This window comes from Papio anubis, chromosome 6 (assembly GCF_008728515.1).
Source record: "Papio anubis isolate 15944 chromosome 6, Panubis1.0, whole genome shotgun sequence".
Classification (NCBI taxonomy): domain Eukaryota; kingdom Metazoa; phylum Chordata; class Mammalia; order Primates; family Cercopithecidae; genus Papio; species Papio anubis.
Window position 1 is genome coordinate 34781803 of NC_044981.1, and position 26053 is coordinate 34807855.

The 26053-nt window shown below is 41.3% G+C and overlaps 1 protein-coding gene across 5 annotated transcripts in view; it reads left to right on the forward strand.

Annotated features, from left to right (window-relative positions):
• KCTD20 (potassium channel tetramerization domain containing 20) overlaps positions 1 to 26053 on the forward strand; it is a 53981-nt gene that overhangs the window by 17271 nt on the left and 10657 nt on the right. For 2 of the 5 annotated variants that reach the window (XM_017957827.3, XM_003897522.5), the window contains exons 2-3: positions 18513 to 18718; positions 22373 to 22646. In XM_017957827.3, the coding sequence (XP_017813316.1) occupies positions 18559 to 18718; positions 22373 to 22646 (434 nt within the window). In that variant the 5' untranslated portion in view covers positions 18513 to 18558. Of the gene's footprint in view, positions 1 to 14069; positions 14169 to 18512; positions 18719 to 22372; positions 22647 to 25296; positions 25493 to 26053 lie in introns of those variants that run through there. The other 3 variants (XM_021937183.2, XM_009205024.4, XM_017957829.3) reach the window with 3 other exon arrangements.

The window sequence follows — 26053 nt, forward strand, 5'->3', positions numbered from 1 at the left end:
TCCACAGCGTGGAAGGGGACCTGAGTGGGTTGCTGCTGCTGGCTTGGGTGGCCAGCTTTTAGTCCCTTATTTGGCCCCACCCATGTCCTGCTGATTGGTGCGTTTTTACAGAGTGCTGATTGGTGCATTTAGAATCCTTTAGCTAGACACAGACCACTGATTGGTGGGTTTACAATCCTTTAGCTAGGCAGAAAAGTTCTCCAATTGCGTTTACAATCCTTTAGCTGGGCAGAAAAGTTCTCCAAGTCCCCACTGGACCCAGGAAGTCCAGCTGGCTTCACCTCTCATCTTCACATTGTCATCCCTCTGTTTATGTGTTCTAATCTCCCCATTTTGAGGACACCAGACGTATTGGATTAGGGCCCACCTTAATGACTTCATTTAACCTTAATTACCTCTTTAAAGGCCCTGTCTCCAAATATAGACACATTCTGAGGACTAGGGGTTAGGGCTTCACATATGAATTTTGAGGGAGACACAGTTCGGCCCTGACAGTCTGTTTAAGAAGTTATGCGTTGGGGCTGGTGCAGTGGCTTATGCCTGTAATCCCAACACTTTGGGAGGCGGAGGCAGGTGGATCACCTGAGGTCGGGAGTTCTAGACCAGCCTGGTCAACATGACGAAACCCTGTCTCTACTAAAAATACAAAAATTAGCTGGGCACGGTGGCACGTGCCTGTAATCCCAACTACTCGGGAGGCTGAGGCAGGACAATCACTTGAACCTGGGAGGCAGAGGTTGCAGTGAGCTAAGATTGTGCCACTGCACTCCAGCCTGGGCGACAGAGCGAGACTCCGTCTCAAAAAAAAAAAAAAAAAAAAAAAGGTTATGTGTTGGGTACTCTGAATGCTCCCTTGCTGTTATCACTATGTCCTATGCCATGAGGCCCAGGCAGCATTCGTTTTCTTGTGACTGGCTTTACCTGTTCTTCAGAACCATGCTTACTTTTGTATATCCTAAGAAGCATATTATGCCTCTGCATAAATCATTGTGTTATATTTAAGATTATCCTGTTAGCCTACTGAATAATGTGCTTGAAAATCTATTCCATACATTAACCTAAATTCCTATTTCATCTATTAAGCACATTTCTTCTTTAATCTAGATGGAAGAATGTCAGACTATTTTATGTGATAATATATTGTTTTCTGATTAAACTTTAAAAATTTTCTCTTAAACTGCTTCAGGCAGTTTAAAAATTTACTTTATTTTATTTTACTTTTTAAGAGATAGAAGTCTTGCTATGTTGCCCAGTCTGAAGTATAGTAGCTATTCACAGTCTTGATCCCACTACTGATCAGCACAGGAGTTTTGACTTGCTCTGTTTCCAGCCTGGGTCAGTTCTTCCCTCCTTAAGCATCCTGGTGGACCTCTGCTCCTGGGAGGTTACCATTGATGCTACATTTGGTGCAGACACCTGATTGATACAGTACACTACAGCCCAGAACTTCTGGGCTCAAGTGATCCTCCCACCTCAGCCTGCTAAGTGGCTGGGACTACAAGTGTGCCACTGAACCTAGCTACAAGCAGTTTTTAAGAAACTGTTCCAATGATTCCAACATTTTCTTGAGAAGGTATCTGTTTTTTGAGATACTTTTCATTTTTCGTTATTTTAAAGATAATAACACATTCATTTTAGAGACTTTAGAATATTCAGTAAGACAATAACTTTTTAAAAGAAAAGTCACGTGATTCTACAGTTAAGGGAGAATAATCTTTTCCATCTTTTTTTTCTGTGGATACATTTATTGTTTCAATCTGCCTTTTAAAAATCTAATACATCCATACTATTTCATGCTATTTCAGTTATTTTCTCTTTTTGAAATAAGGTCTTGCTCTGTCACTTAGGCTGAAGTGTAGTGGCAAGATTTCAGCTCACTGCAACTTTGACCTCTGGGCTTAAGCAGCCCTCCCACCTCAGCCTTGCACAAGTAGTTGGGACTACAGGTATGTGCCACCACACCCAGCTAATTTTTTTATTTTTTGTAGAAACGAAGTCTCACTGTGTTGTCCAGGCTTGTCTTGAATTCCTGGGCTCAAGTGATCCTCCTGCCTTGGCCTCCCAGAATGTTAGGATTACAGGCATAAGCTGCTGCGCCTGGCCCTATTTTAGTTATTTTCAAACAGATTTCTATTTATTTATTTAGAGACAGAGTCTCACTCTGTCACCTAGGCAGTGCAGTAGCGCAATCTCAGCTCACTGCGACCTCCTCCTCCTGGGTTCAAGTGCTTTTCATGCCTCAGCCTCCTGAATAGCTGGAATTACAGGTACGTGCCACCATGCCCAGCTAATTTTTGTATTTTTAGTAGAGACGGGGTTTTGCCATGTTGGCCAGGCTGGTCTCAAACTCCTGACCTCAAGTCATCTGCTCACCTTGGCCTCCCAAAGTGCTGAGATTACAGGTGTGAGTCAACGTGCCTGGCCTATTTTTTTCATTGGTGAATCATATGAATTGAATTTTGAATGTTAAGCCAATCTTTGCCATAATGTATAACCCTTTTTTATGTGGCTGGATTTGATTTTCTCATAATTTGTTTAGGATTTTTGTGATTACGTTCATGAGAAAGTTTGATATAATTTCTTCCTTAAAAGTGTGGGAAAATTTGCTAGTCAAGCCATTTGATTCTGGAAAAGTTTTAATTATCAATTAAATTTCTTTACTAGATATAGGACTTCATAGATTTTCTAATTTTTCTAAGTCAGTTTCAATAAATTATGGAATATTCATTTCATCTGCAAATTCTAATTTACTGGCACAAGTTGTACAGAATAACTGCTCATCCTTTTAATCTCATGGGATCTATAATGATAGTCTTTTTTCATCTGTGATCCTTGTAATGTGCACCTTTATTTTCTTTCTTCTTTTTTTTGAGATGGAGTCTCGCTCTGTTGCCCAGGCTGGAGTGCAGTGGCGTAATCTCGACTCACTGCAACCTCTACCTCCCGGGTTCAAGCAATTCTCCTGCCTCAGTCTCCTGAGTAGCTGGGACTACGGGCACACGCCATCACACCCGGCTAATTTTTGTGATTTTAGTAGATATGGGGTTTCACCATATTGGTCAGGCTGGTCTCGAACTCCTGATTTCAGGTGATACACCCAGCTGGGCCTCCCAAAGTGCTAGGATTACAGGCGTGAGCCACTGTGCCCAGCTTTTTTTTTTTTTTTTTTTTTTTTTCTTATTTGAGTCGGAGTCTTGCTCTGTCCCGAAGACTGGAGTGCAGTGACACGATCTCGGCTCACTGCAACCTCCATCTCTGGGTTCAAGCAATTCTCCCGCCTCAATCTCCCAAGTACCTGGGACTACAGGCACCCACCTGCCTGTAGTCATGCCAGGCTAATTTTTGTATTTCTGTAGAGACAGGGTTTCACCATGTTGTTGGCCAGGCTGGTCTTGAACTCATGACCTCAGGTGATCCGCCCGCCTTGGTGTCCCAAAGTGCTAGGATTATAGGCATGAGCCACCTCGTCCAGGCTACTTTATGGTGTTTTGTTTTTTTTTTAGATAGAGTTTCACTCCTGTTGCCCAGGCTGGAGTGCAGTGGTGCCATCTTGGCTCACTGCAGCCTCTGCCTCCCAGGTTCAAGTGATTCTCCTGCTTCAGCCTCCCGAGTAGCTGGGATTGCAGGCATGTACCACCACGCCTGGCTAATTTTGTATTTTTAGTAGAGACGGAGTTTCTCCACGTTGGTCAGGCTGGTCTCCAACTCCCGACCTTGGGTGATCCGTCCGCCTTGGCCTCCCAAAGTGCTGGGATTACTGGCGTGAGCCCCTGTGCCCGGCCTCCTTTATGGCTTTTTACCAGAAAAGTTTGCCACCCCATTCTACAGTGTTACTTTTAGGCTCCCAGTGGAAAACTTGGGGTATTTCACAGGATCCTTCCTCCTCTGCAGACCCATTCCAGTTTTTGTCTCTCCAGCACCTTGATGCTGACAAAAGCTCTGTTTAACTTCTCAACTTTTGGGCCGGGCATGGTTGAGTGAGCCAAGATCATGCACTCCAGCCTGGGTGACAGAGCAAGACTCCATCTAAAAAAACAAACAAACAAAACAAACAAAAAACTTCTCAACTTTTTAGCAGCTGCTTTCTACTTAGCTTTACAGCCTTTTGGCAGCTGCTTCCAAATTGGCAAATATCTGGAGGAGAAAAGTGGTACAGAGTGTTGGGCTTACCTTAATTTATTTGCTTTCTCTATTAGCGTTCCACCCAATCAATAGAACCAGTAGTGTGTGTGTATGTGTGTGTTCACAACATACATATGTATTAGGATATTTATTGCAAGGAATTGGTTCATACAGTGTTGGGGACTAGCTAGGCAAGTCTGAAACCTGTAAGGCAGGTTGCAGCCAGGAGGGGCAGGCTGGAACTCTCAGATAGGAGCAGAAGCTACAGTCTGCAGGCAGAATTTCTTTTTCCTCAGAGAATTTTCTGTTCTGCCCTTAAAGCAACTGATTGGATCAGGCCCACCCAGATTATCTAGGATAATCTTCCTTACTTAAAGTAAGTAACTATAGACTTTAATTGTATCTACCAAATACTTTGACAGCAACACTTGTATGAATAACACTTGTTTGAATAAAGGGACTGTAGCCTAGCCAAGTTGATACATAAAATTGACCATCACATCCTCTCTGTAGGAATTGACTTCTTGAGTCTGGGCCACTTTACTAGTTTTCTGATGCCTTCAGACAGATTTTTTTTTCCTGTTTCACTCAGCTTTTCTGAGCACTCTCCAGTAGGAGGTTTATTCTGATAGAAACTTGCCCATTGGTAGCAGCAGAAATCCCAGTGTTCTAGAAAATATTCTGAGGCCAGATGCAGTAGCTCATGCCTATAATCCCAGCACTTTGGGAGGCCAAGGCAGGAGGATTGCTTGAGACTAGCCTGGGCAACAAAGCAAGAACCCATCGCTAAAAAATTAACTTTTTTTTTTGAGACGGAGTCTCGCTCTATCCCTCAGGCTGGAGTGCAGTGGCATAATCTTGGCTCACTGCAACCTCTGCCGCCTGGGTTCAGGTGATTCTCCTGCCTCGGACTCCCAAGTAGCTGGGATTACAGGCATGTGCCACCACACCCAGCTAATTTTTGTATTTTTAGTAGAGACAGGGTTTCACCATGTTGGCCAGGCTGGTCTCAAACTCCTGACCTTAGGTGATCCACCCACCTTGGCCTCCCAGAGTGTTGGGATTACAGGCTTGAGCCACCATGCCCAGCCATTTTTTTTTTTTTTTTTTAAGAGACGGGGTCTTGCTCTGTCACCCACAGTGGCATATAGTGGTGCTATCACAGCTCATTGCAGTTTTGACCTCCTGAGCTCAAATAACTTTCCTGCCTCAGCCTCCTGAGTAGCTGGGACTATAAGTGTGCACAACCATGCCTGGAAAAAAGATGGTAAAGAGCCTGTGGAGCCTGTAGCCCACTCCTGAGTAGCTGGGACTACAGGTGTGCACAACCATATCTGGAAAAAAGAGATGGTAAAGAGATGGGAATCTTGGTGTGTTGTCCAGGCTAGTCTCATGTAATTCTCCCATGTTGGTGTCTTGAGTAGCTGGGACTGCAGTCATATGCCACTGTGCCTGGCTAATTTTTTTTCTTTCTTTTTGTTGAGACGGGGTTTTGCCATGTGGCCCAGCCTGGTCTGGAACTCCTGGTCTCAAGCGATCCACCTGCCCAAAGTTCTCGGATTACAGGTGTGAGCCTCCATGCCCAGCCTAATTTTTTATGTTTTGGAGAGATGGGGGTCTCACTGTGTTGCCAAGGCTGGTCTCAAATTCCTGGGCTCAGGCAGTCCTCCCACCTTGGCCTCCTAAAGTACAGGGATTGCATGTGTGAGCCATTGGGGGCTGTATTCTTGAATTAATAAAGATACTATGTAGTCCTTTAAATCACTCATCTGTTGCTTTTCAGAGATTCCCACATTACCTTCCTCAGTCATATTGTGGAATTGAGAATTGGGATAGTTTCTTGTAATTTTACTAATGCTGAGCATTAAAGAAGGCCTTGCTATTTTTAAATCTGTATCCTAATCAAATATTGAGGCCGGGTAAGGGGCCTCGCGCCTATAATTCCAATGCTTTGGGAGGCCCAGGTGGGATGATTGCTTGAGCCCACAAGTTAGAGACCAGTTTAGGCAACATAGTGAGACTCCCATCTCTACTTAAAATAGAATTTAAAAAATTAGCTGGGCATGGTTGTGCATACCTGTAATCCCAGCTACTTGGGAGGCTGAGGCAGGAAGATTGCTTGAGCCCAGGAGTTGGAGACTACAGTGAGCCATGATCTGCCACTGCAAAAATGTCAAGAAGTCTGGAAATAGTGTTAAATGCAAAACCGTGGCAAGAATTGTAGATTTAATATGCTGATCAAAGAAGGGAATTTATGGTACTTGTCTTTAATATTTAAAGGGTTGGAAGTGATGGAAGGATATGTTTTTCCAGGGGATGGGATTAAACTAGTGCATGGAAGTCACGGTGGGTGTAATAGACTATTTTTGGATATTTTTAGGTAGACTGGGATGAACTAGTAGAGGTGTTTTGTAGTCTTGGGTGGAAGGTTTGGGATCCCAGATTTTGAGGTTCACGATTGGTAAAATTGTGGCGGGTGGGTGATTGGGAGACCATCATAAGGTTGCTGACATTTTATTTTGTCATGTAAGGGCATTAAAAAATCTAGCCTTGTATTTCGAGACAGGGTCTTGCTCTGTTGCCCAGGCTGGAATGCAGTGTGGCATGATCATGACTGACTACAGTCTCAGCCTTCTAGGCTCAAGCCGTCCTCCCATCTCAACCTCCCGAGTAGCTGGGACCACAGGCATGAGCCACCATGCCCAGCTAATTTTTTTAATTTTTATTTTTGTAGAGAAAGGTCTAGGCTGGGTGCGGTGGCTCATGCCTATAATCCCAGCACTTTGGGAGGCTGAGGTGGGCGGATCACCTGAGGTCGAGAGTTCGAGACCAGCCTGACTAACATGGAGAAACCCTGTCTCTACTAAAAATAAAAAAAAAATTAGCTGGGCGTGGGGGTGCATGTCTGTAATCCTAGCTATTCAGGAGGCTAAGGCAGGAGAATTGCTTGAACCTGGGAGGCAGAGGTTGCAGTGAGCCGAGATGGTGCCACTGCACCCCAGCCTGGGCAACAAGAGCAAAACTCCATGTCAAAAACAAAAAGAAAGAAAGGTCTTGCTATGTTGCCCAGGCTGGTCTCGAACTCCTGGGCTCAAGCGATCCTCCTGCCTTGGCCTCCCAAAGACCTGGGATTACAGGCATGAGCCACGGTATCTGGACTATTACATTTTTAAAGAAGGCATTTTTGGCCAAGTGAGGTGGTCATGCCTGTAATCCCAACACTTGGGGAGACCAAGGTGGCAGGATGGCTTGATCCCAGGAGCTTGAGACTGGCCTGGGCAACATAAGGACACCCTGCCTCTACAGAATTTAAAAAGGGGGAAAAAAATCAGCCAGGCGTGGTGGCACGTACCTGTGGTTCCAGCTACTTGGGAGGCTGAAGTGGGAGGATTGCTTGAGCCTGGGAGTCCAAGTCTGTTTTTTCATTTTTTATACTGACCACTATACTAATGAAGGAAAAAAATACATTTTTAATATTAAAAAAGAAGTGAAGATGGCTGGGCACCATGGCCCACACCTGTAATCCCAGCACTTTGGGAGGCCGAGGTGGGTAGATCACTTGATCAAGGTCAGGAGTTCAAGACCTGCCTGGCCAATGTAGTGAAACCCCATCTCTACTAAAAATATAATAGTACTTCTTTTTCCTAAAAAGTTATTAGATTGATGATGTCTTAGTGTCAAGTGTCTTAGGACTCAGAAAATGGTGTGTGGGTTACATTATCTACATTGGACTAATTTTTGACAAGACTGCATGAAAGCTTTTGACAGCAATTGGTGCTGGTCCTTGAACTAGATGACCTTTACACTGTCTTCTGACAGTGATTTGTGGATTGTCTATAAACATGAATTTTCTACATGTTAGCTCTGTTACTACAGTACTGATTTATGGATCTGTCCTCTAAAGCCTTCAGCTCTTTTCTTGCCATATAAATGCTTAGCTCTTTTCTATAAAATAATCTACTGTATTGGCTAATATACTTTCAATTTTTTAATTGCACTGCTTTAAAAAATGTTATTACTAATAGTATATCCCTTGGATTTCCTAGAAGTTTGTCTTTGAATTATTCTTTACAGCCTATGTAGTTGTTCCTTTAGAGAGTTTTAGGTAATAGCCAAGTAGAGGAGTATCCTGGACATTGAAGACGTTACCCTGGAAATTCTATTGTATGTTGACCAGCTTTTTCGTAGTTGTGAGCTTTCTTTGACCTATTATGTGCCTCGGATTGTTCTTAAGGTTTCATTAGAATGACCTTAACTAGTTAAGTTCAATCAAAAGAGGAAGCACCCCACATGGAAATTGTAGAATTCCATCTAACCAGTATTTAGGTAATAAAGTTGAAAGAAGTTACAGCAGAATTAGATATCTTTTTTTTCTTTTTCCTGAGATGGAGCCTGTAGCCCAGGCTGGAGTACAGTGGCGTGATCTCAGCTCAGTGCAACCTCCACCTCACAGGTTCCAGCAATTCTCCTGCCTCGGCCTCCTGTGTAGCTAGAACTACAGGTCCCACCACCACACCCAGCTAATTTTTTTGTACTTTTAATAGAGACAGGGCTTCACCATGTTGGCCAGGCTGGTCTTGAACTGCCATGCTGGTCAGGCTGGTTTCAAACTGCTGACCTCAAGTGATCCACCTACCTCAGCCTCCCAAAGTGTTGGGATTACAGGCATGAGCCACCGAACCCGGCCTCACAATTAGATCTTAATTTGAACTCAGATTGTAAAATCAACCCCCATCTGGCGGTATTTGATTTAGAGGCTCTGTTGTAGCAATTATTTAAAGAGGAAAGGTGCTAGATGTGCCCATTATCAGCACAGAAAGATTATATGTCCTAGCCCCAGCTCTTCAGCTTGGAATCATATTTCCAGTCCTGTAAAACTTACATAGAAATGTTGAAGTGAATTATACCTGTAAGAAGCAGTGGCACTGCATGGTGGTAAACAGCATAGACTATGAAGCCAGAAGTCTGGCTCCACTGCTTGTTAGCTTTGTGACTGTGGGAGCTTTCCTTAACCTCCTTCTTCCCTCAGTTTTCTTATGTGTAAAATGAGGGTAACAATGGCATCTACCTCATAAAGTTTTTTGAGTATTAAATAATATTTATAAAGTACTTAAATAATATATAGTGCATGATATGTGTTAAATCAATAAAGTTTAAGTCCATCTGGACTTAGGATGTAATGTTTGCAGTAATTTGACATATGAAAGAATCCAGCAGATTAATTTGTGATTCTCATTTAAGATATGGTCTTGAGTAATTGGGTTTAGATTTGATTATTAGTTTAAGAATGCCAGAAAACTCTGCTAAGTTTGAAAAGTGTTGTAATATTTAGGACCTTTTTATGTGTACTATATTTATAAGTTTAATTTTTTAAACATCTACCAGAGCTTTTTGAGTACTTACAGATTTGCTTGGTAGGCATTTGAAGTGCTAACATAGGAAAAGAGCATATATTAAGCTAAATGTACTGAAGATGTTTGATGGGAATGCCAAATTTAGGGGATTCATGTTTTATATTTAAACTGGAGGTGGGTCCCGGCCGGGCGCGGTGGCTCAAGCCTGTAATCCCAGCACTTTGGGAGGCCGAGGCGGGTGGATCACGAGGTCAGGAGATCGAGACCATCCTGGCTAACATGGTGAAACCCCGTCTCTACTAAAAATACAAAAAACTAGCCGGGCGTGGTGGCGGGCGCCTGTAGTCCCAGCTACTCGGAGGCTGAGGCGGGAGAATGGCGTGAACCCGGGAGGCGGAGCTTGCAGTGAGCCGAGATCGCGCCACTGCACTCCAGCCTGGGCGACAGAGCGAGACTCCGTCTCAAAAAAAAAAAAAAAAAAAAAAAAAATAAAAAAAAAATAAACTGGAGGTGGGTACAAGAGTTTTTATTATATGGTTCTTTAAATCTTTTTATATGTAGTACATTAATATTTTTAAATTAGGTAATTAGGCTGATACAGTTATAAAAAATATTTAAGGGTCTTTAGACTGTTAATATACTGAACTTAAGGTCTTAATGTAAATCCAAGTAACTCATATAGTCTTTTATGTGCACAAAAGCTGTCTTTCAACGTAAGTTATATTGACAAAAAAGTTCTGAGGGTAGTAAGTTAGGAGTGTCAAATAGAGGAGACAGGAAAATTTATCCAAGCAATTCTAATCTTGTCACTCTGTCATTGTACTTTTATCTGTCAGCTTGTTAGCCTGGCCTGTGATTTGTAGAGAAGAAGGAAGGAAAAGGGAAGTGGAGTCAGAGGAGTACCAGCTTTCCTATGGAATTGTAATGCCTTCTTCTCTCCTACTTCTCTTGTTACGATTTTTTTCCAAGGTAGAAATGAGGAACAGAAATAGTCCTGTCCACAGATATCCTTTGAATTTTCTGCCTTGCCAAGCTTGTGTAGTTTTTTGCCTTAAATTCTATTTTGTAGGCTATTAATATAGCTTCACCAACTCTCTTTTGGGTATTTGCCCCTTTTCCATCCTTCGCCATTTTTCTGTTGTGTTAGTTTCATGTATTTTCATAACCCTTGTGGCGTATTATGATAACAACTCTTCGTAGTCTGTTACAGATACAGTTTTTCAAGTCTCTTGTCTTTGTTTACAGGATCCTTTGCCATACAAAAGTTTTTAAGTGTTTTGTGGTCAGATTTGTCTTTCTCATTTAGCTTTTGGGTTTTGGGTCTTGATTAAAAAGGCTTCGCAACCCCTAGATTGTAATCTCCTTGAACATTCTTGGAAAAGAATATTGTTGTGATTCAACTTTTCATCCATGAAATGAAAAGATGATACTGGAACAGCAGTTCACAGACATCGCCAGTCAGTGGGAGATCACTTGAGGAGTGTGTCACAAATTCAGATTCTCCAGACCCAACTAAAGACATATTGAATAAGAATCTCTGGGGAATGGGGCCCAAGAAGATGTTTTAACAAGTTCCTCTCAGTGATTCTGATTATCAGCTGGATTTGAGAACCACTGGACAATATGATCACTGAGGTCTCTTCTGATTCTAAAATATCACTTCTGTATTATGTAACTCTTAAATAATACATTATCTCAACAACTAGATTATAAGCTCTTTGAAGGTGAGCAAGACCGCGTCTTAGGTAATACCCTTTTCTTTGCCGTCAGCCCAATAAGATCCTTACTACCTCGCTCCTAGACAATTTAAGTAACCTCCTCTTATAGCCCCCTCCAGTCTGTTTGTGGTCTTACTTATCTTAAAGCAACATTTTGAACATGACACCTTCCTGCAGAAGCTTTGGCTACAAGACAAAATCCTGTTTTACCTTATAATCTAAGTGCCTCTGTAAACTGGCCCCAACTTTTCGTCTTTAGCTTTACCCAAGGTAGTGTGTACAACTATCTAAGCTGTGCTTTATACAGCTCCTTAGATGACGATGTGCATGGTCTTCCCTGGAATTGTATGATATGGTAGTAACCTTGATTTTTCCCACCCTTTTGCATTAATTCTTCACTCTAGCCTGATTGGTTTACTTTCTCTTTCATATACTAATAAAGCCTTGTTTATTCTTATTTACCTGCCAGTTATTTGTCATTCATCTTGCCTGGAATGCCCTTTTTCCCTTTTCTGTATCTAATCTCTGCATATTAATAGCTACACAGTGGAGTATTACGCAGACATAATAAAGAATGAGGAAGATCTGTATGAACTCCCATGGAGTGATCTCTAGTATATACTGTTAAGTAATATAACAAGGTACAAAATAGGGTATTTTATTTGGTAGAATATGGTATTCTATCTTTTGTATAAGAGAAAAAAGGAGTTAAGAATACATGTATATACACACATGTATTTGCTTATATCTGCAAAGAGAAACATACAAAACATGCAAGATAAACTAACAAAACCAGTGCTGTATTTTGAATGTATATGTCCCTCCAAAATTGTTATGTTGGAACTTAAACCCCCAAGGTGATACCATTGAGAGGGGAGACCTTTAGGAGGTGATCAGGCCTTATAAAAGGGGATTGAAGGAACCTAGCTAGCCCTTTTCCTTCCATCATGTGAGGATGTCTAGACACAATCATCTTTGAGGAACAGGACCTCTCCAGACACCCGATTTGCTAGCATCTTAATCTTGCTTGGATTTCTTAGCCTCCAGAACTGTGAGAAAATATATTTCTGTTCTTTATAAATTACCCAGTCTCAGGCACTTTGCTTATAGCAGCACAAATGGACTAAGACAACTGGTTATCTGCAAGGAATAAATAGGAACAGATTGAGAGGGAAAGAGGGAAGGACAGAGACTTCTCTGAACATTCCTTTTTTATGGGTCTTCAACTTCTGAACCGTGTAAATGTTTTACATATTCAGGAAATACATTTTAAAAATAATGGAAAAATGCAATAATTGAATATAAAGGGAAACAAATGAACCTACCTTACAGAACATACAGAGAAAAAATATACAGTAACTTTTGAATATAGCATGCTGACTATATCCTTAGTGGGATATGCTTTAAGGACAAAAAGAACTGCCCCCCGATCAAAACACCTAAACTTACTAGGTTTATTGTTACTAGTAATTTGACATTATAATTCTGAAACTAGTCTATGAATCAAGAATTTCAATGTGAGGGAAAAGATACACTAATATAAAATGAGTTAGGAAAAACCAGTATTAAATTTGAACTGAAAATATCAGTATAAACTCGATTGACGAATGAATGAGAGAGACTAGGTCTTGCTCTGTCACCCGGGGTTGGAGTACAATAGCATGATAATGGGTTACTACAGCCTTGACCTCCCAGGCTCAAGTGATCCTCCTGCCACAGCCTCCTGAGCAGCTGAGACAAGTGTACATCATCACACACCCAGCTAATTTCTTATCTTTTGTAGAGACTCAGTACTTTTGGAATATGGTAGCCTCTTACTGTGAGTTAATAATAGTACTAGAAGGAGGTCTTGTAGACATTTTAGATTTGCCCCATCCCCCTCCGTTTCCCCTCCCCCAACCTTCATCCCATTTTAACCTATTCCCAGAAATTCTGGGTGTCACCAGACAGCATTATGTGCAGCAAAACAGAAAACCTGCTTAATAGAAAACATTAGCAGAGTTCTCTAATATTAGCATGCATAAAGAAAAGCACAATGAAACTAGACCAAGTGGTTTTCACATAAGAACAGACTGGAAGGGCTAGGATTTTTCAGTTTGGAATGAAGGTTTGGCAAAGATATAATTACTTCTTAAGTTTGATTATGGGGTATGGGTTATTTACCATGGGCAAATTAGCTTATTTACCAAATTCTGTGGCATCCTACTTCATCTTCACCTTCCACTTCCTACACAGAGTGGAGATATAGTCCTAAGTATAAATAAGGGTACTGCCTTTTAAAAGATCATGTCTTTGCACTATTAACTTAAGAAACAGTGGCTCACGCCTGTAATCCCAGCACTTTGGGAGGCCGAGGCGGATGAATCACGAGGTCAGGAGATCGAGACCATCCTGGCCACCATGATGAAGCCCCGTCTGTACTAAAAATACAAAAAGGAGCCAGGTGTGGTGGTGCGCACCTGTAATCCCAGCTACTTGGGAGGCTGAGGCAGGAGAATCGCTTGAACCGGGGAGACGGAGGTTGCAGTGAACTGAGATCGTACCACTGCACTCCAGCCTGGGCAAGAAGGGCGAGATTCCGTCTCAAAAACAAAAACAAAAAAACAGTATGAAAGCATTATGCTTTTGAGATACATCAATATTATTGCCCCCACCCCATTCCAACTAGTTTTTTTTTTGTTTGTTTAAATCTGAGTAGCTCAATGGTAGGATATTGAATTTAAGGGAATAGTGATCTAGGTAAATATCTTGTTCAGAAATAATTGACTAGGAGAAATTGCAAATAAGAAAATATATAAATTTATTATCTACAGGTTATTGTGGATTCATACTCAAGATGACTGTTCTAGAGAGAAACCAGTGCATTCTTTTTTAGGTGCAAGGAATATGTGGGAGATAATTCCACTATCAAAGACTGTATGTAAATTTTCCAAGATGGATAGATGATGGTGCTAAAACTGTTTTGCTGTTCCAGGTCAGTAAAATCAAGATTCAACAAACTATGGGCCTTCATGGGAAGCCTGTGAAATAAATAATAAAATATATACTCTTAAAATATATAGCTCTTTAGAGTGTGTAAAATGCTTTCACAGAATGTATGGAAGTGAAGCATAAACTGGGCTTGCTGGATGTTAAGTTTTCTTTGCTTCACAGCTGTATATTCTGGGTTCCATTATTAATATATTTTTTAACTCTTGCTGCTTTTCCAAAGCAGTCTCTTCAGTTACTGTTAAGCTATAACAGAGGGTGGTGAACCTTTGGTTCTTTCACATTGCTGTGACCTTCAGAGTTCTGTTGATCAAAAAATAGTTTTGCAGCAATAGATAATTATATTGTTGTTGAAGTGTTTTGTTTGTTTGTTTCTTTTCTTTTTTTTTTTTTTTTTGAGACGGAGTCTCTCTCTGTCACCCAGGCTGGAGTGGTCTCGGCTCACTGTAATCTCCGCCTCCGGGGTTCAAGCGATTCTCCTGCCTCAGCCTCCTGAGTAGCTGTGACTACAGGTGCACACCACCACACCCAGCTAATTTTTGTATTTTTAGTAGATACAGGGTTTCACCATGTTGGCCAGGATGGTCTCAATCTTCTGACCTCGTGATCTGCCTGCCTCGGCCTCCCAAAGTGCTGGGATGACAGGGGTGAGCCACTGTGCCTGGCTGTGTTTTGCTTCTTTTCTTCTTTCTTTTTTTTTTGAAACAGGGTCTTGCTCTGCTGCTCAGGCTGGAGTGCAGTGGTAAAATCACAGTTCACTACAGCCTCGACCTCCTGGGCTTAATCATCCTCCCGCCTCAGCCTCCCAAGTAGCTGGGACTACAGGCATGCGCCACCACGTCTGGCTAATTTTTAAATTTTTTTTAGAGATGAGGTCTTACTGTATTACCCAGGCTGGTCTTGAACTCTCAGGCTCAAGAGAGCCTCCTGCCTTGGCCTCCCAAAGTTCTGAGATTACAGGTGTGAGCCACTGCGCCTTGCCTTTTTTTCTTTCTTTTTTTTCCCCCCTTCAATCTGTTCTGAGGACCAAGATTCATTTGCGGGATGGCTACAGAAGTGAACCAGGGTAGGCAATGAAAATATCATTCAAAGTTGAATGAAGCATCCATGCTGGAAAGGGAATAGAAACCTTACTATTATATTTAAACTGCCTGCTCTGGTTTGTTGAAGAACTCGGTGTCAGTTTGCTTCTTAGGTTCCATAGGTCAAGAGATTTTTGTTCCATCATTCTGGGATTTTAGAGGAAATAGAGTTTATAGGGGACTTTGGGAAATGCTGGGTTAGGTGCTATCTGAAAGTATGTGCCATTAAACATTAATCCTGGGTTGGGCGTGGTCTCTCACACCTGTAATCCCAGCACTTTAGGAGGCTGAGGCGGGTGGATCACCTGAGGTCAGGAGTTTGAGACCAGCCGGGCCAACATGGTGAAACCTCGTGTCTACTAAAAATACAAAAATTAGCAGGGTGTGGTGGTGGGTGACTGTAATCCCATTTACTCGGGAGGCTGAGACAGGAGCATGGTGTGAACCTGGGAGGTGGAGGTTGCAGTGAGCCGAGATCACACCATTGCACTCCGGCCTGTGCAACGAGTGAGACACTCTGTCTCTGAAAAAAATAAATTTCTTCCTTTTCTTTTTTTTTTTTTTTTGAGGCGGAGTTTTGCACTTTCACCCAGGCTGGCTCACTGCAACCTCCACCTCCCAGGTTCACGCCATTCTCCTGCCTCAGCCTCCTGAGTAGCTGGGACTACAGGTGCTCCCCCACCACGCCCGGGTAATTTTTTGTATTTTTAATAGAGATGGGGTTTCACCGTGTTAGCCAGGATGGTCTCGATCTCCTGACCTTGTGATCTGCCCACCTTGGCCTCCCAAAGTGCTGGGATTACAGGCGTGAGCCACTGCGCCCGGCCCTGAAGGATTTCTTGAAAAAAGAAATTCTGAAACCAAATCCATTTGGGAAAACTCTGCAAATTGAATCCTCTCTTGGAGTTCCATAGTACACTCTGATCTTATTCATCAAAGCATTTGTTTGTTATAAACAACTTAAATATTCATAGGGAGGAGAGTAAAATTGTATTAGTAGAATATTATACAGCCCTTAAAAACAAATGAACTAGATCTCAATCTTCAATCATAGATGGTTCTCAAGAACATTTAGAAAAACATTACAGAATGAGAATGATGCATATAGTGTATAATTTGTGTGTTTTTAAAAAACTATATGCTTTCCCCAGTATATCTGTATAATAAATGTGCATTTTAATAAAGTCTAAAAGGATTCATACCAAGTAATGATAGTTACTTGGAGAAATGACTGGGATTGGGAATGATGATCAAAAGGTCCTTTTTCACATTATCTATAAGGTTTGAATTTTCTTGGGAATATATCTGTGTATTACTTATAATAAAAATTAATTAAATGCAAATACCTTTTAAGTGCTGAGAAAGTTACTTTATTTTCCCTCACTGGTGATACCTACCCTGCTAAACTCCAAGTACATCCATTTATTAATTCACCATATACAAATTAAACTGATTTTGGAGCCCTGGTTTTATAAACTAGGACATTTTTTATTCCATGATAACAAAATGATTTTCTTACATTATGAGATTAAATTAAGTGGCTTATACAGTCTAGTCCATGCAAGTTCTCAAGAGGCAGGCTTAGTCAAGCTTATTGTGTGTTGGTTCAAGAGATCTTTTCGAGTGCAACAAAGAGAAGTTTGAACTTGGTTCTTGAGCAGCTAGAGGAGCTGTAAGTAGATTGGAACATTATGGTTTAAAACCAGTTAAGATTAAAGAAGCGGACCATCTTTGGTAATGTTCTTTCCAATTCCATGGACCTCATTCTTTATCTTATTCTCTAGACTTGATTTTGACATCTGAGCCAAACTTGAAGGCATTGGTGGTTCTGTTTGACTTTATCAGTCGCCAAGCATCAACTTTAAATGACTGCATTTTTGTAATATAAATACTTTTTTTTAAGAAAGGATAATTGTGAAAAAAGCTGTAGTCACATTGAAGGTTTTCTATCAATACATTCAGTTTATTCCTTCAATTTGCTTTATAAGAGCCATTGCCTGAGAAAGATTTCATCAACTGAAAGTATCTCTTCTTTAGCATGATTTATTTTCAGGCGTATTCCTCTATCCATCTTATCAAAGTGGTCATTTTTACATTTCATCTAAGTGAAAACTTGGACCAGGGCATAAACTGATCAATTTTATGCTAAAAATATTTTAATATACATTATGAAGGGATTCAAAATTTAATTTACATTACAGATATCATGTTTATTTTTTATAGATGATTATTGGCACCTACCACATGCTTGGTATGCCAGGAAATTCAGAGTATTAAAAAGCATTACTGCCCTTAGTGAGCTTCCTGTTTCCTAAAATATTATTACGCATGTAATCCATATGCATACAAATTACTGATGATTTAAGATGATTCTTCCACCAGAATGCCAGTGGAAACTTGTACAGTGTAAACTGTGAAAGTGTTAAGTAGAGTGAACTTCAGGAATATTTTGAGTAGTTTAGCCACCATCGAGGATGGAGGGGTTGCAGGGCATGATTAACCAGCAGAAAGTTATGAAGACCCCTGTGTGGCTGCTGTGGCGTCTCCATCCTGCCTGATCATTGGGGGTCTTGCACGTGGCAGTTACATAGTGTGTGTTGGTCATGGGGACTTTGCACTGCTTTCGAGAGAGATGAATGACATGATTAGCTTTGTAGTCAGTGTGATTCTGAGGTGGGGTTTCGGGATTGAGCATAAGGTATACAAAGTGAAAGAGAGAAAAGAGGAGATAAAAAAGGAGAACTTGAGCACTACAATCAGAATTAGCTTTTTTCTTCAGCTCAGATGATTCTCATACTGGCTTTAAGGTTGTGATTGTTTTTTAATATCCTAGTGCTTAACTGTTGCAAAAGCATATGTGTCAATTTAGAAAAACATAGGTTTTCTTTAGTTGAAATTTGAACTCCCTGCTACCCTATGTCTCTGTAATGTGAATACCACAAAATTATTGTACCACCATTTAATGTAGAATTGATCATGAATGTGGCCGAAGTCAGTGAATTTGATGTCTGTTCATGGATAAAATTATTCCCTGGTAACAAGTTTATCTGCATTCTTAGTGATTTGATAAAGACCATTTAAATCAGCCCAATTCCTATTAATCTAAAAATCACAAAAATGTGTAAGATGCCTGTTTCTCCTGAGAACAGGAATGCTAGCTGTCAGTTTTCTAGTCTGGCTTTCATATCATGGAAGTCCTTAGAAATCTGTTTTTTGAGTTCTAAATCATGCATATTCCTGTGTTCCAGGATTTCTCTCTGATCAAACGGACAGTTCAGGACTCAGAATCTAAGGATGAATGTTCACCGTGGCAGTGACAGTGACAGGTTATTGCGGCAGGAGGCCAGCTGCTTAGTGGATGATACTTCAGTTGCAGCCCAAGAAAAAGAAGCAAATAGCCTGGCTTCATCTGGTCCTCATAATCTTACTTATCCTCTAGGTCCCAGGAATGAAGGTACAGTGATTAGCTCTTGACTTAATTTGGGGGGCTTTCCAATACCAAAACAGCTACTCTACCCAGAAGGCATGGATGTGTTTAATCTAAATAAATTATGCAATTAATTGCTTAGCTTGCATATCACAATTATATAAAGCTGACCTTCACAGAAAATCTCCACTTATTTAATCAGTCTAGCACATCTAATGTGGTGATAATGGTATTAAAACAAACAAACAAACAGCCACAGGTTTGGAGTCAGAAGACATTCAACTTCTAACTCTGCCGCTTATTAGTTGTAACCATGGATGAGATCCTCAGTCTTTCTGAGCCCTGCTTTTTCTTTTTTCTTTTTTTTTGAGATGGGGTGTCACTCTGTCACCCAGGTTGGAGTGCAGTGGCGTGATCTTGGCTCACTGCAGCTCTGCCTCCCAGGCTCAAGTGATCCTCCCACCTCAGCCTCACGAGTAGCTGGGACCACAGGTGTATTCACCACACCCAGTTAATTTTTTATATTTTTGGTAGAGACAGGGTTTCACCATTTTGCCCAGGCTGGCGAGCCTCACATTCTTAATCTGGAAAACAAGGCTATTAATATTCTATCTAGGCCCGGTGCGGTGGCTCACACCTGTAATCCTAGCACTTTGGGAGGCCAAAGTAAGTGGATCACTTGAGGTCAGGACTTCAAGGCCTGCCTGGCCAACGTGGCAAAACCCCCATCTCTACTAAAAATACAAAAATTAGCCGGGCATGGTGGCAGATGCCTGTAATCTCAGCTACTTGGGAGGCTGAGGCACGAGAATCGCTCGATCCTGGGAGGCAGAGGTTGCAGTGAGCCTAGATCACACCACTGCATTCCAGCCTGGGCAAGAGAGCGAGACTCTGTCTCAAAAAAAAAAAAAAAAAAGAAATTATTCTTACCTCACAAGAATAGTAGATTAACAAGTTAATAGATGTGAAAGCTCCTAATAAACTGAGATTCTTTTTAACTTTTAAGTAAAACAATAGCACCAATAATAGCAACTACCATTTATTGAGCATTCACTGTACTAGGAACTTTACATACATTCTTTCGATCAGGGGTGGCAAACTGGTCAATTCTGTCTGTTTTTGTAAATAAAATTTTAATGAAACAGCCATCATGTCCATGTTGTCTATGGCTGCCTTCCTGCTACAGTAGTGGCAGAGACTGACCACAAGCTTAAAATATTTACTTTGTGGCCCTTTATGGAAAATTTGCTGACTCTACTTCAGATTAGTCCTTACAACTATTATCCTTGTTTTACAGATGAGGAAACTGAGGCTTAGAAAGCTTAGGTAACTTGCCCAGGTTCACATTGCTAGGAGGTAGTGGGCTGAGATGATTTCTATATGTGTATTAACTGACAGAAAAGCATATGACTGCCGTCAAAGAGTACACCATTAGGGAGAACTTGTGCAAGGAGTCTCTCTTCCTACTCACCCATTTAAGCAGGATAGAACCTGAGGTTTCTTCCTTGGGTTTAGGAATAAACCCATTTTAATTGCTTCATTATTGGGGAGAAATCAAGCATTATAAGGAACTGAATTAGTAATTCAGGTATCTATTTCCTTTTTTTTTTTGAGACAGAGTCTCGCTCTGTCGCCCAGGCTGGAGTGTAATGGCGCAGTCTTGGCTCACTGCAAGCTCCGCCTCCTGGGTTCACGCCATTCTCCTGCCTCAGCCTCCTGAGTAGCTAGGACTACAAGCTCCCGCCACCACGCCTGGCTAATTTTTTGTATTTTTAGTAGAGACGGGGTTTCACCGTGTTAGCCAGGATGGTCTCGATCTCCTGACCTTGCGATCTCCCCGCCTTGGCCTCCCAAAGTGCTGGGATTACAGGCGTGAGCCACCGCGCCTGGCCCAGGTATCTATTTCATTTTTAATAAACAGCACCTCAAGTGTGAAAGCCTATCCTGGTGATCCAAGTGTTTCTTGCTACAAGCTTGCCTGTGGGTTACCTGGAAGCATAGCTTTTGGTGTGCAAACATGAGACCACATTGAAAGTTTATGAGAAGCTATGGGATGTGAACTCTAAATAGGTTTTTGGTCTATATTTTTGTTGCCTTTTATCTACAAACAAATGGGAAAAAAAACTAAGTGTCCTCTGCCCAACAATTTATTTGGTTGTCTTGAGTGTAGGAAATCAGACTAATTTCCCGGAGGTCATGGGCATTAATCATGTTCCTGAATTTGTTTACAAATTTTATAAACATGACAGGTGGGAGTAATTCAGTTGTATTGATAACATTTTTTTCTTTTTTCTTTTTTTTCAAAAAGGGCTTGAAGAAAAGGTAGAAAAATGTTAACAAATCTTACCAAATGTAGGTGATAGGGCTTATGTATTAAGTTTGTGCTTTCCTATGTTTGGAATTTTTCATTAAAAACCTTTTTTACATTAAAATAAAATAGGGCTGGGTGTGGTGGCTCATACCTGTAATCCCAACACTTTGCAGGCCACACACCCGGCCTATTTTTAAGTGCTCTCACATCCTTAATTTCAGTTTATAATTGAAACAGCCCTGTGAGGTAGCTGGAGTGAACATTATTTATCCTCATTTTATAGATGATGGGCCAGGTAGAAAAATTAAATAAATTAACTGGCAAGGCACGGTGGCTCACGCCTGTAATCCCAGCACTTTGGGAGGCCGAGGCGGGCGGATTGCGAGGTCAGTAGATCGAGACCATCCTGACTAACTTGGTGAAACCCTGTCTCTACTAAAAAATACAAAAAATTAGCCAGGCGTAGTGGCGGGCGCCTATAGTCCCAGCTACTCAGGAGGCTGAGGAAGGAGAATGACGTGAACCCGGGAGGTGGAGCTTGCAGTGAGCTGAGATTGGACGACTGCACTCCAGCCTGGGCGACAGTGTGAGACTCCATCTCAAAAAAAAAAAAAAAAAAAAAAAATTAAATAAATTGCTTAAAGAAAACAGCTTTTTGGTGATACTGAGAAACAGATTTTACGAATGAATCCTAATGTCATTTGCACTGGAACTTCTCTGCTGAGAGTAAGACCTGCCTTTTTGAAAAAATAGTGTAGGTGATGTTAGGATTCTCCTGTACATAGTGAAAATGCCTTTTACTGTGAATTTCTAGGAAAAGTAATATATTGGAAAATTAAAGACTATCATTATCCCTTCTGGGAAATAAATTTTAAAACAATTTTGAAGAATTTGAAAATGAATAGTTTTGGCACATATTAATAGCAGGTTCCTTAAATAAAACACAGGAAATATAAAAGTATTATTTAGCAATAGAAGTGAAAACAAGTAAAAAGCGACTGAACCAACACCAGGGAAGGTACAGGGAATAGCAGGGGAGACTCATGGGCCTCCACATAAATTCTTCTCTACTGTTTTTCTTAACCATATACATAGTTTACTTTAGAAGATTTAAATAATGTTCAAGTATGAGCATTCTGCCTTCTTCCCCTCCCTCTGCCAACCCTCACGTGTACATGGAGGAGATCCAATATGAGTCTCTAGTTTGTTTGCTTGCTTTTTACTAGCTGTAGGCAAGAGGTTTTTTGCCTGTCAACACCTAAAATTTGGGAGTTTTTTTGTGTGTTTGCTTGTTGTTTTAAAGAAGATAGGGTTTTTCTCTCAAGGCTTTTGCTCTCAAGTTGTTTTGGTTTCTTTGTATGTTCTTTTAGACCTCTCGCTTGACTATGCCTCTCAGCCAGCAAATCTTCAGTTCCCTCACATAATGTCCCTTGCTGAAGACATCAAAGGTTCTTGCTTCCAAAGTGGGAATAAATGGAACCATGAACCTTTTATTGCTCCAGAAAGATTTGGAAACAGTAGTGTGGGCTTTGGCAGTAATTCCCATTCCCAAGCACCAGAGAAAGTGACGCTTCTTGTAGATGGCACACGTTTTGTTGTGAATCCACAGATTTTCACTGCTCATCCGGATACCATGCTGGGAAGGTAATTGATAATTTTCTTCCAGATTCCCTCTGTTCTCTATAAATAGAAATACCTGCTGTTTATCTTGCATTAGATATAACAATAAAAAGCATTGTATAGGCTGGGCGCGGTGGCTCATGCCTGTAATCTGAGCACTTTGGGAGGTCGAGGCAGGCAGATCACCTGAGGTCAGGAGTTGGAGACCAGCCTGGCCAACATGGTGAAACCCCATCTCTACTAAAAATACAAAAATTAGCTGGGTGTGGTGGCAGGTGCCTGTAATCCCAGCTGCTACTTGGGAGGCTGAGGCAGGAGAATCGCCTGAACCCCGGAAGGTGGAGGTTGCAGTGAGCCGAGACCGCACCATTGCACTCCAGCCTGGGCGACAGAGCAAGACTCCGTCTCAAAAAAAAAAAAAAAGCATTGTATTTTTATTTTTCTGCCCTCATACATTTGTGAAGGGAGGGCAAGCTGGTAAAAGCCTAATACCTGTTGGTATTTCAGGGTGGGGAGAGTTCTTCATTTACAAAGCCAGTATAGTAAAATGAGCCCCACAAAAGAAAATAAAACCTATTTGGAAACGATGAAAAAATAACCTGCTAAATCTCATTCTCTGCTCCTCTACAAATTCACTCTAAGTAATGTTTTCAGAGTTTCATAGGTCAAAGATGCTGGGGGTAAGGTGAGACCTAAATCTTGCTCCCTTTTTAAAAAAAAACAAAAAACAAAACAGTATTAAGCAAGTGTTCTACATGGCACAAGAACAAAGCCATTTTACTGAAAACCATTTCCCTGCCATCTATTGCAAGTTTTATGCTTGGCAACAGATGCTATGCTGTCATTTTCTAATGCTTCCATTACTATTCAAGTTTTTGAAATGTAATCTTTAAGTGGAGTCTTTAAACCTAGTTGCTTTGTTGTTTGTTTCACGATTGCCCTCTTTATTCTTCATGGTCTATTCTCTGTGCTGCTTCATTCAGATTTACCCTCTTCTTAACCATCTCTGGCCCTCAGATTTTTAAGGTTAGAGTTTAGGAAATGGAAATAGCCTACTAAGAAGGAAAACTGTCCAGGAAGGAGTCTCAGAGCCTGGGCTAGGAGTTAAGAGATTGTCTTTTTGGCCAACCATAGACCTTAACTCAAGGAAGAGCAAATTGGGATAAGAGTAAAAATAGTAATAATAATGATATTATACATGTAGATTTGGCTTTTGATCATTTTCATCTACTTAGAAGTAGATTTTATTTTGTTTAGAGATCTAACCTCAGGACTTTGAATTAATTTAAACTGAGTTAGAAATTCGAATCGATCACACTAATTTATTGAATTCTAGGCTAAATAGAATCCAGCTATTCAAATATATGTGTATTTGAACATATAAATTCACAGTGAACTACTTTTTTTTTTTTTTTTTTTTTTGAGATAGAGTCTCGCTCTGTTACCGAGGCTGGAGGGCAGTGGTGCAATCTCAGCTCACTGCAACCTCCGCCTCCCGGGTTCAAGCAATTCTCCTGCCTCAGCCTCCCAAGTAGCTGGGATTACAGGTGTGTGCCACCACACCCGACTAATTTTTGTATTTTCAGTAGAGACAGGGTTTCACCATGTTGGTCAGGCTGGTCTTGAACTGACCTCGTGATCCGCCCACCTCAGCCTCCCAGAATGCTGGGATTACAGGCATGAGCCACTGTGCCTGGCCACAGTGAACCACTTTTTAATTAGAGCCAAACCTGTCTACATATTTCTTAAACATCTGTATTAAGATAAAAGTAGAACATTAACACATTTTCCAGACTGGCCCTGTATTTTTTTATCAGGCTTGAATTCCTGTTCTCAGTTTGGATATTACCAGCATTCCCACCCCTTGAAAAAAGTGTTTCTCAGTGCAGGCTGGCTGTTTTAGGTATGTTGCCTCTGAAAGTAGTGATCAAGAGAAGAAAGGCAAATTTTTCTGGGCAATAGATTCTTGGGTGAAACTGGTTTTCTGAACCTTGGAATGGGTTGTCCCATGAAGAAGAGAGTCTGGTTCTTTATCTGTATGGTTCATTCAGCTGAATTGGCAAGGTCGTAAATTCTGTAAGTTATTTAGATTTGTTCTGTTGTGGCCACCTGTCCTGTGATTATATACAGTACTTCTGAGCCTAGCCAGTGAGCTTACAGATGTGGGCCACTAGTCACAAGGGGAGAAGCTGAGAGAAAGAGAATGGATTAATGCAGATCCATGCCATTACTAAATACTCTGAGCTGAAGTCCTACTGATGATAAATAGGGAGGATTATATTTACAATATGTTCACTATTTTTATTCAAAGCTCTCTGAGCTAGACTTCATTCAACCAGAGCATTCCAGAAAAACATCTGCATTCTTTGGAGGCTACTTTTATCAAGATGGATTTCTTATGTGTGGTACAGTTACTTGGAAAGCATGTAAAATTGAATCATTTTCTTTCTTTTTTTTTTTTTTTTGTTTTTGAGACAGAGTCTCGCTCTGTCACCCAGGCTGGAGTGCAGTGGCACAATCTCGGCTCACTGCAAGCTCTGTCTCCTGGGTTCACGCCATTCTCCTGCCTCAGCCTCCTGCACAGCTGGGACTACAGGCGCCCACCACCTCGCCTGGCTAATTTTTTGTATTTTTTTTTTTTTAGTAGAGATGGGGTTTCACCATGCTAGCCAGGATGGTCTCAATCTCCTGACCTCGTGATCCACCTGCCTTGGCTCCCAAAGTGCTGGGATTACAGGCATGAGCCACCGCGCCTGGCCGAAATGGAATCATTTTCAGACCTTTGAAAAGCAGCCAGTTCAGGCTGGAGGACAACAGTTGTGAACAGCTGAACAGCAACACTTCCCAGCAGTTTAAGGAAGGAAATGGCAGTAAGCCCCCATTTGATTGGGAAGTCAAATCTTAGGCTGGTTGAAGATAGCAGCTGCCTGCCCTATCCTTTGTGTTATCTAACCATTCCACAGCTCATACACAGAAGTGCAGCAGGAGTGGAAGTCATGGGGTCATTTAGACTGCAGGGGATCTGACAGAGGGAGGAAGGATGGGGAGAGGCGAATAAGAAAAGCTCTCCTCCCTGTACTCTCATGACTTCTGAGTTCATGCTAACAGCAAGCCTGTCTCTCTGAAATGCAGTAAACTGCTGATAAGCCTAATGCCTACCCTCTTCTACTCGATCTGAAAATCCCATCATTAGTTATTCTTTGTATTGAGTAAGGCCATTTTTCCCCCCGAGCTCCACTATTAAGACATACCAGGAAAGCATTAACATAGCTGCATCTAACGGAAGATGAGATGTTGAAAAGTAAAGTTCAGAAATATTGATGAATGGCATATTAGATAGGTCAGTGTTGACAGACGAGGAGACAGGGATAAAAAGGAGCTTAGATGCTGTCTTCCTGAGCTGTCAGTATAGAAAAGCAGGTTCTTGGGCA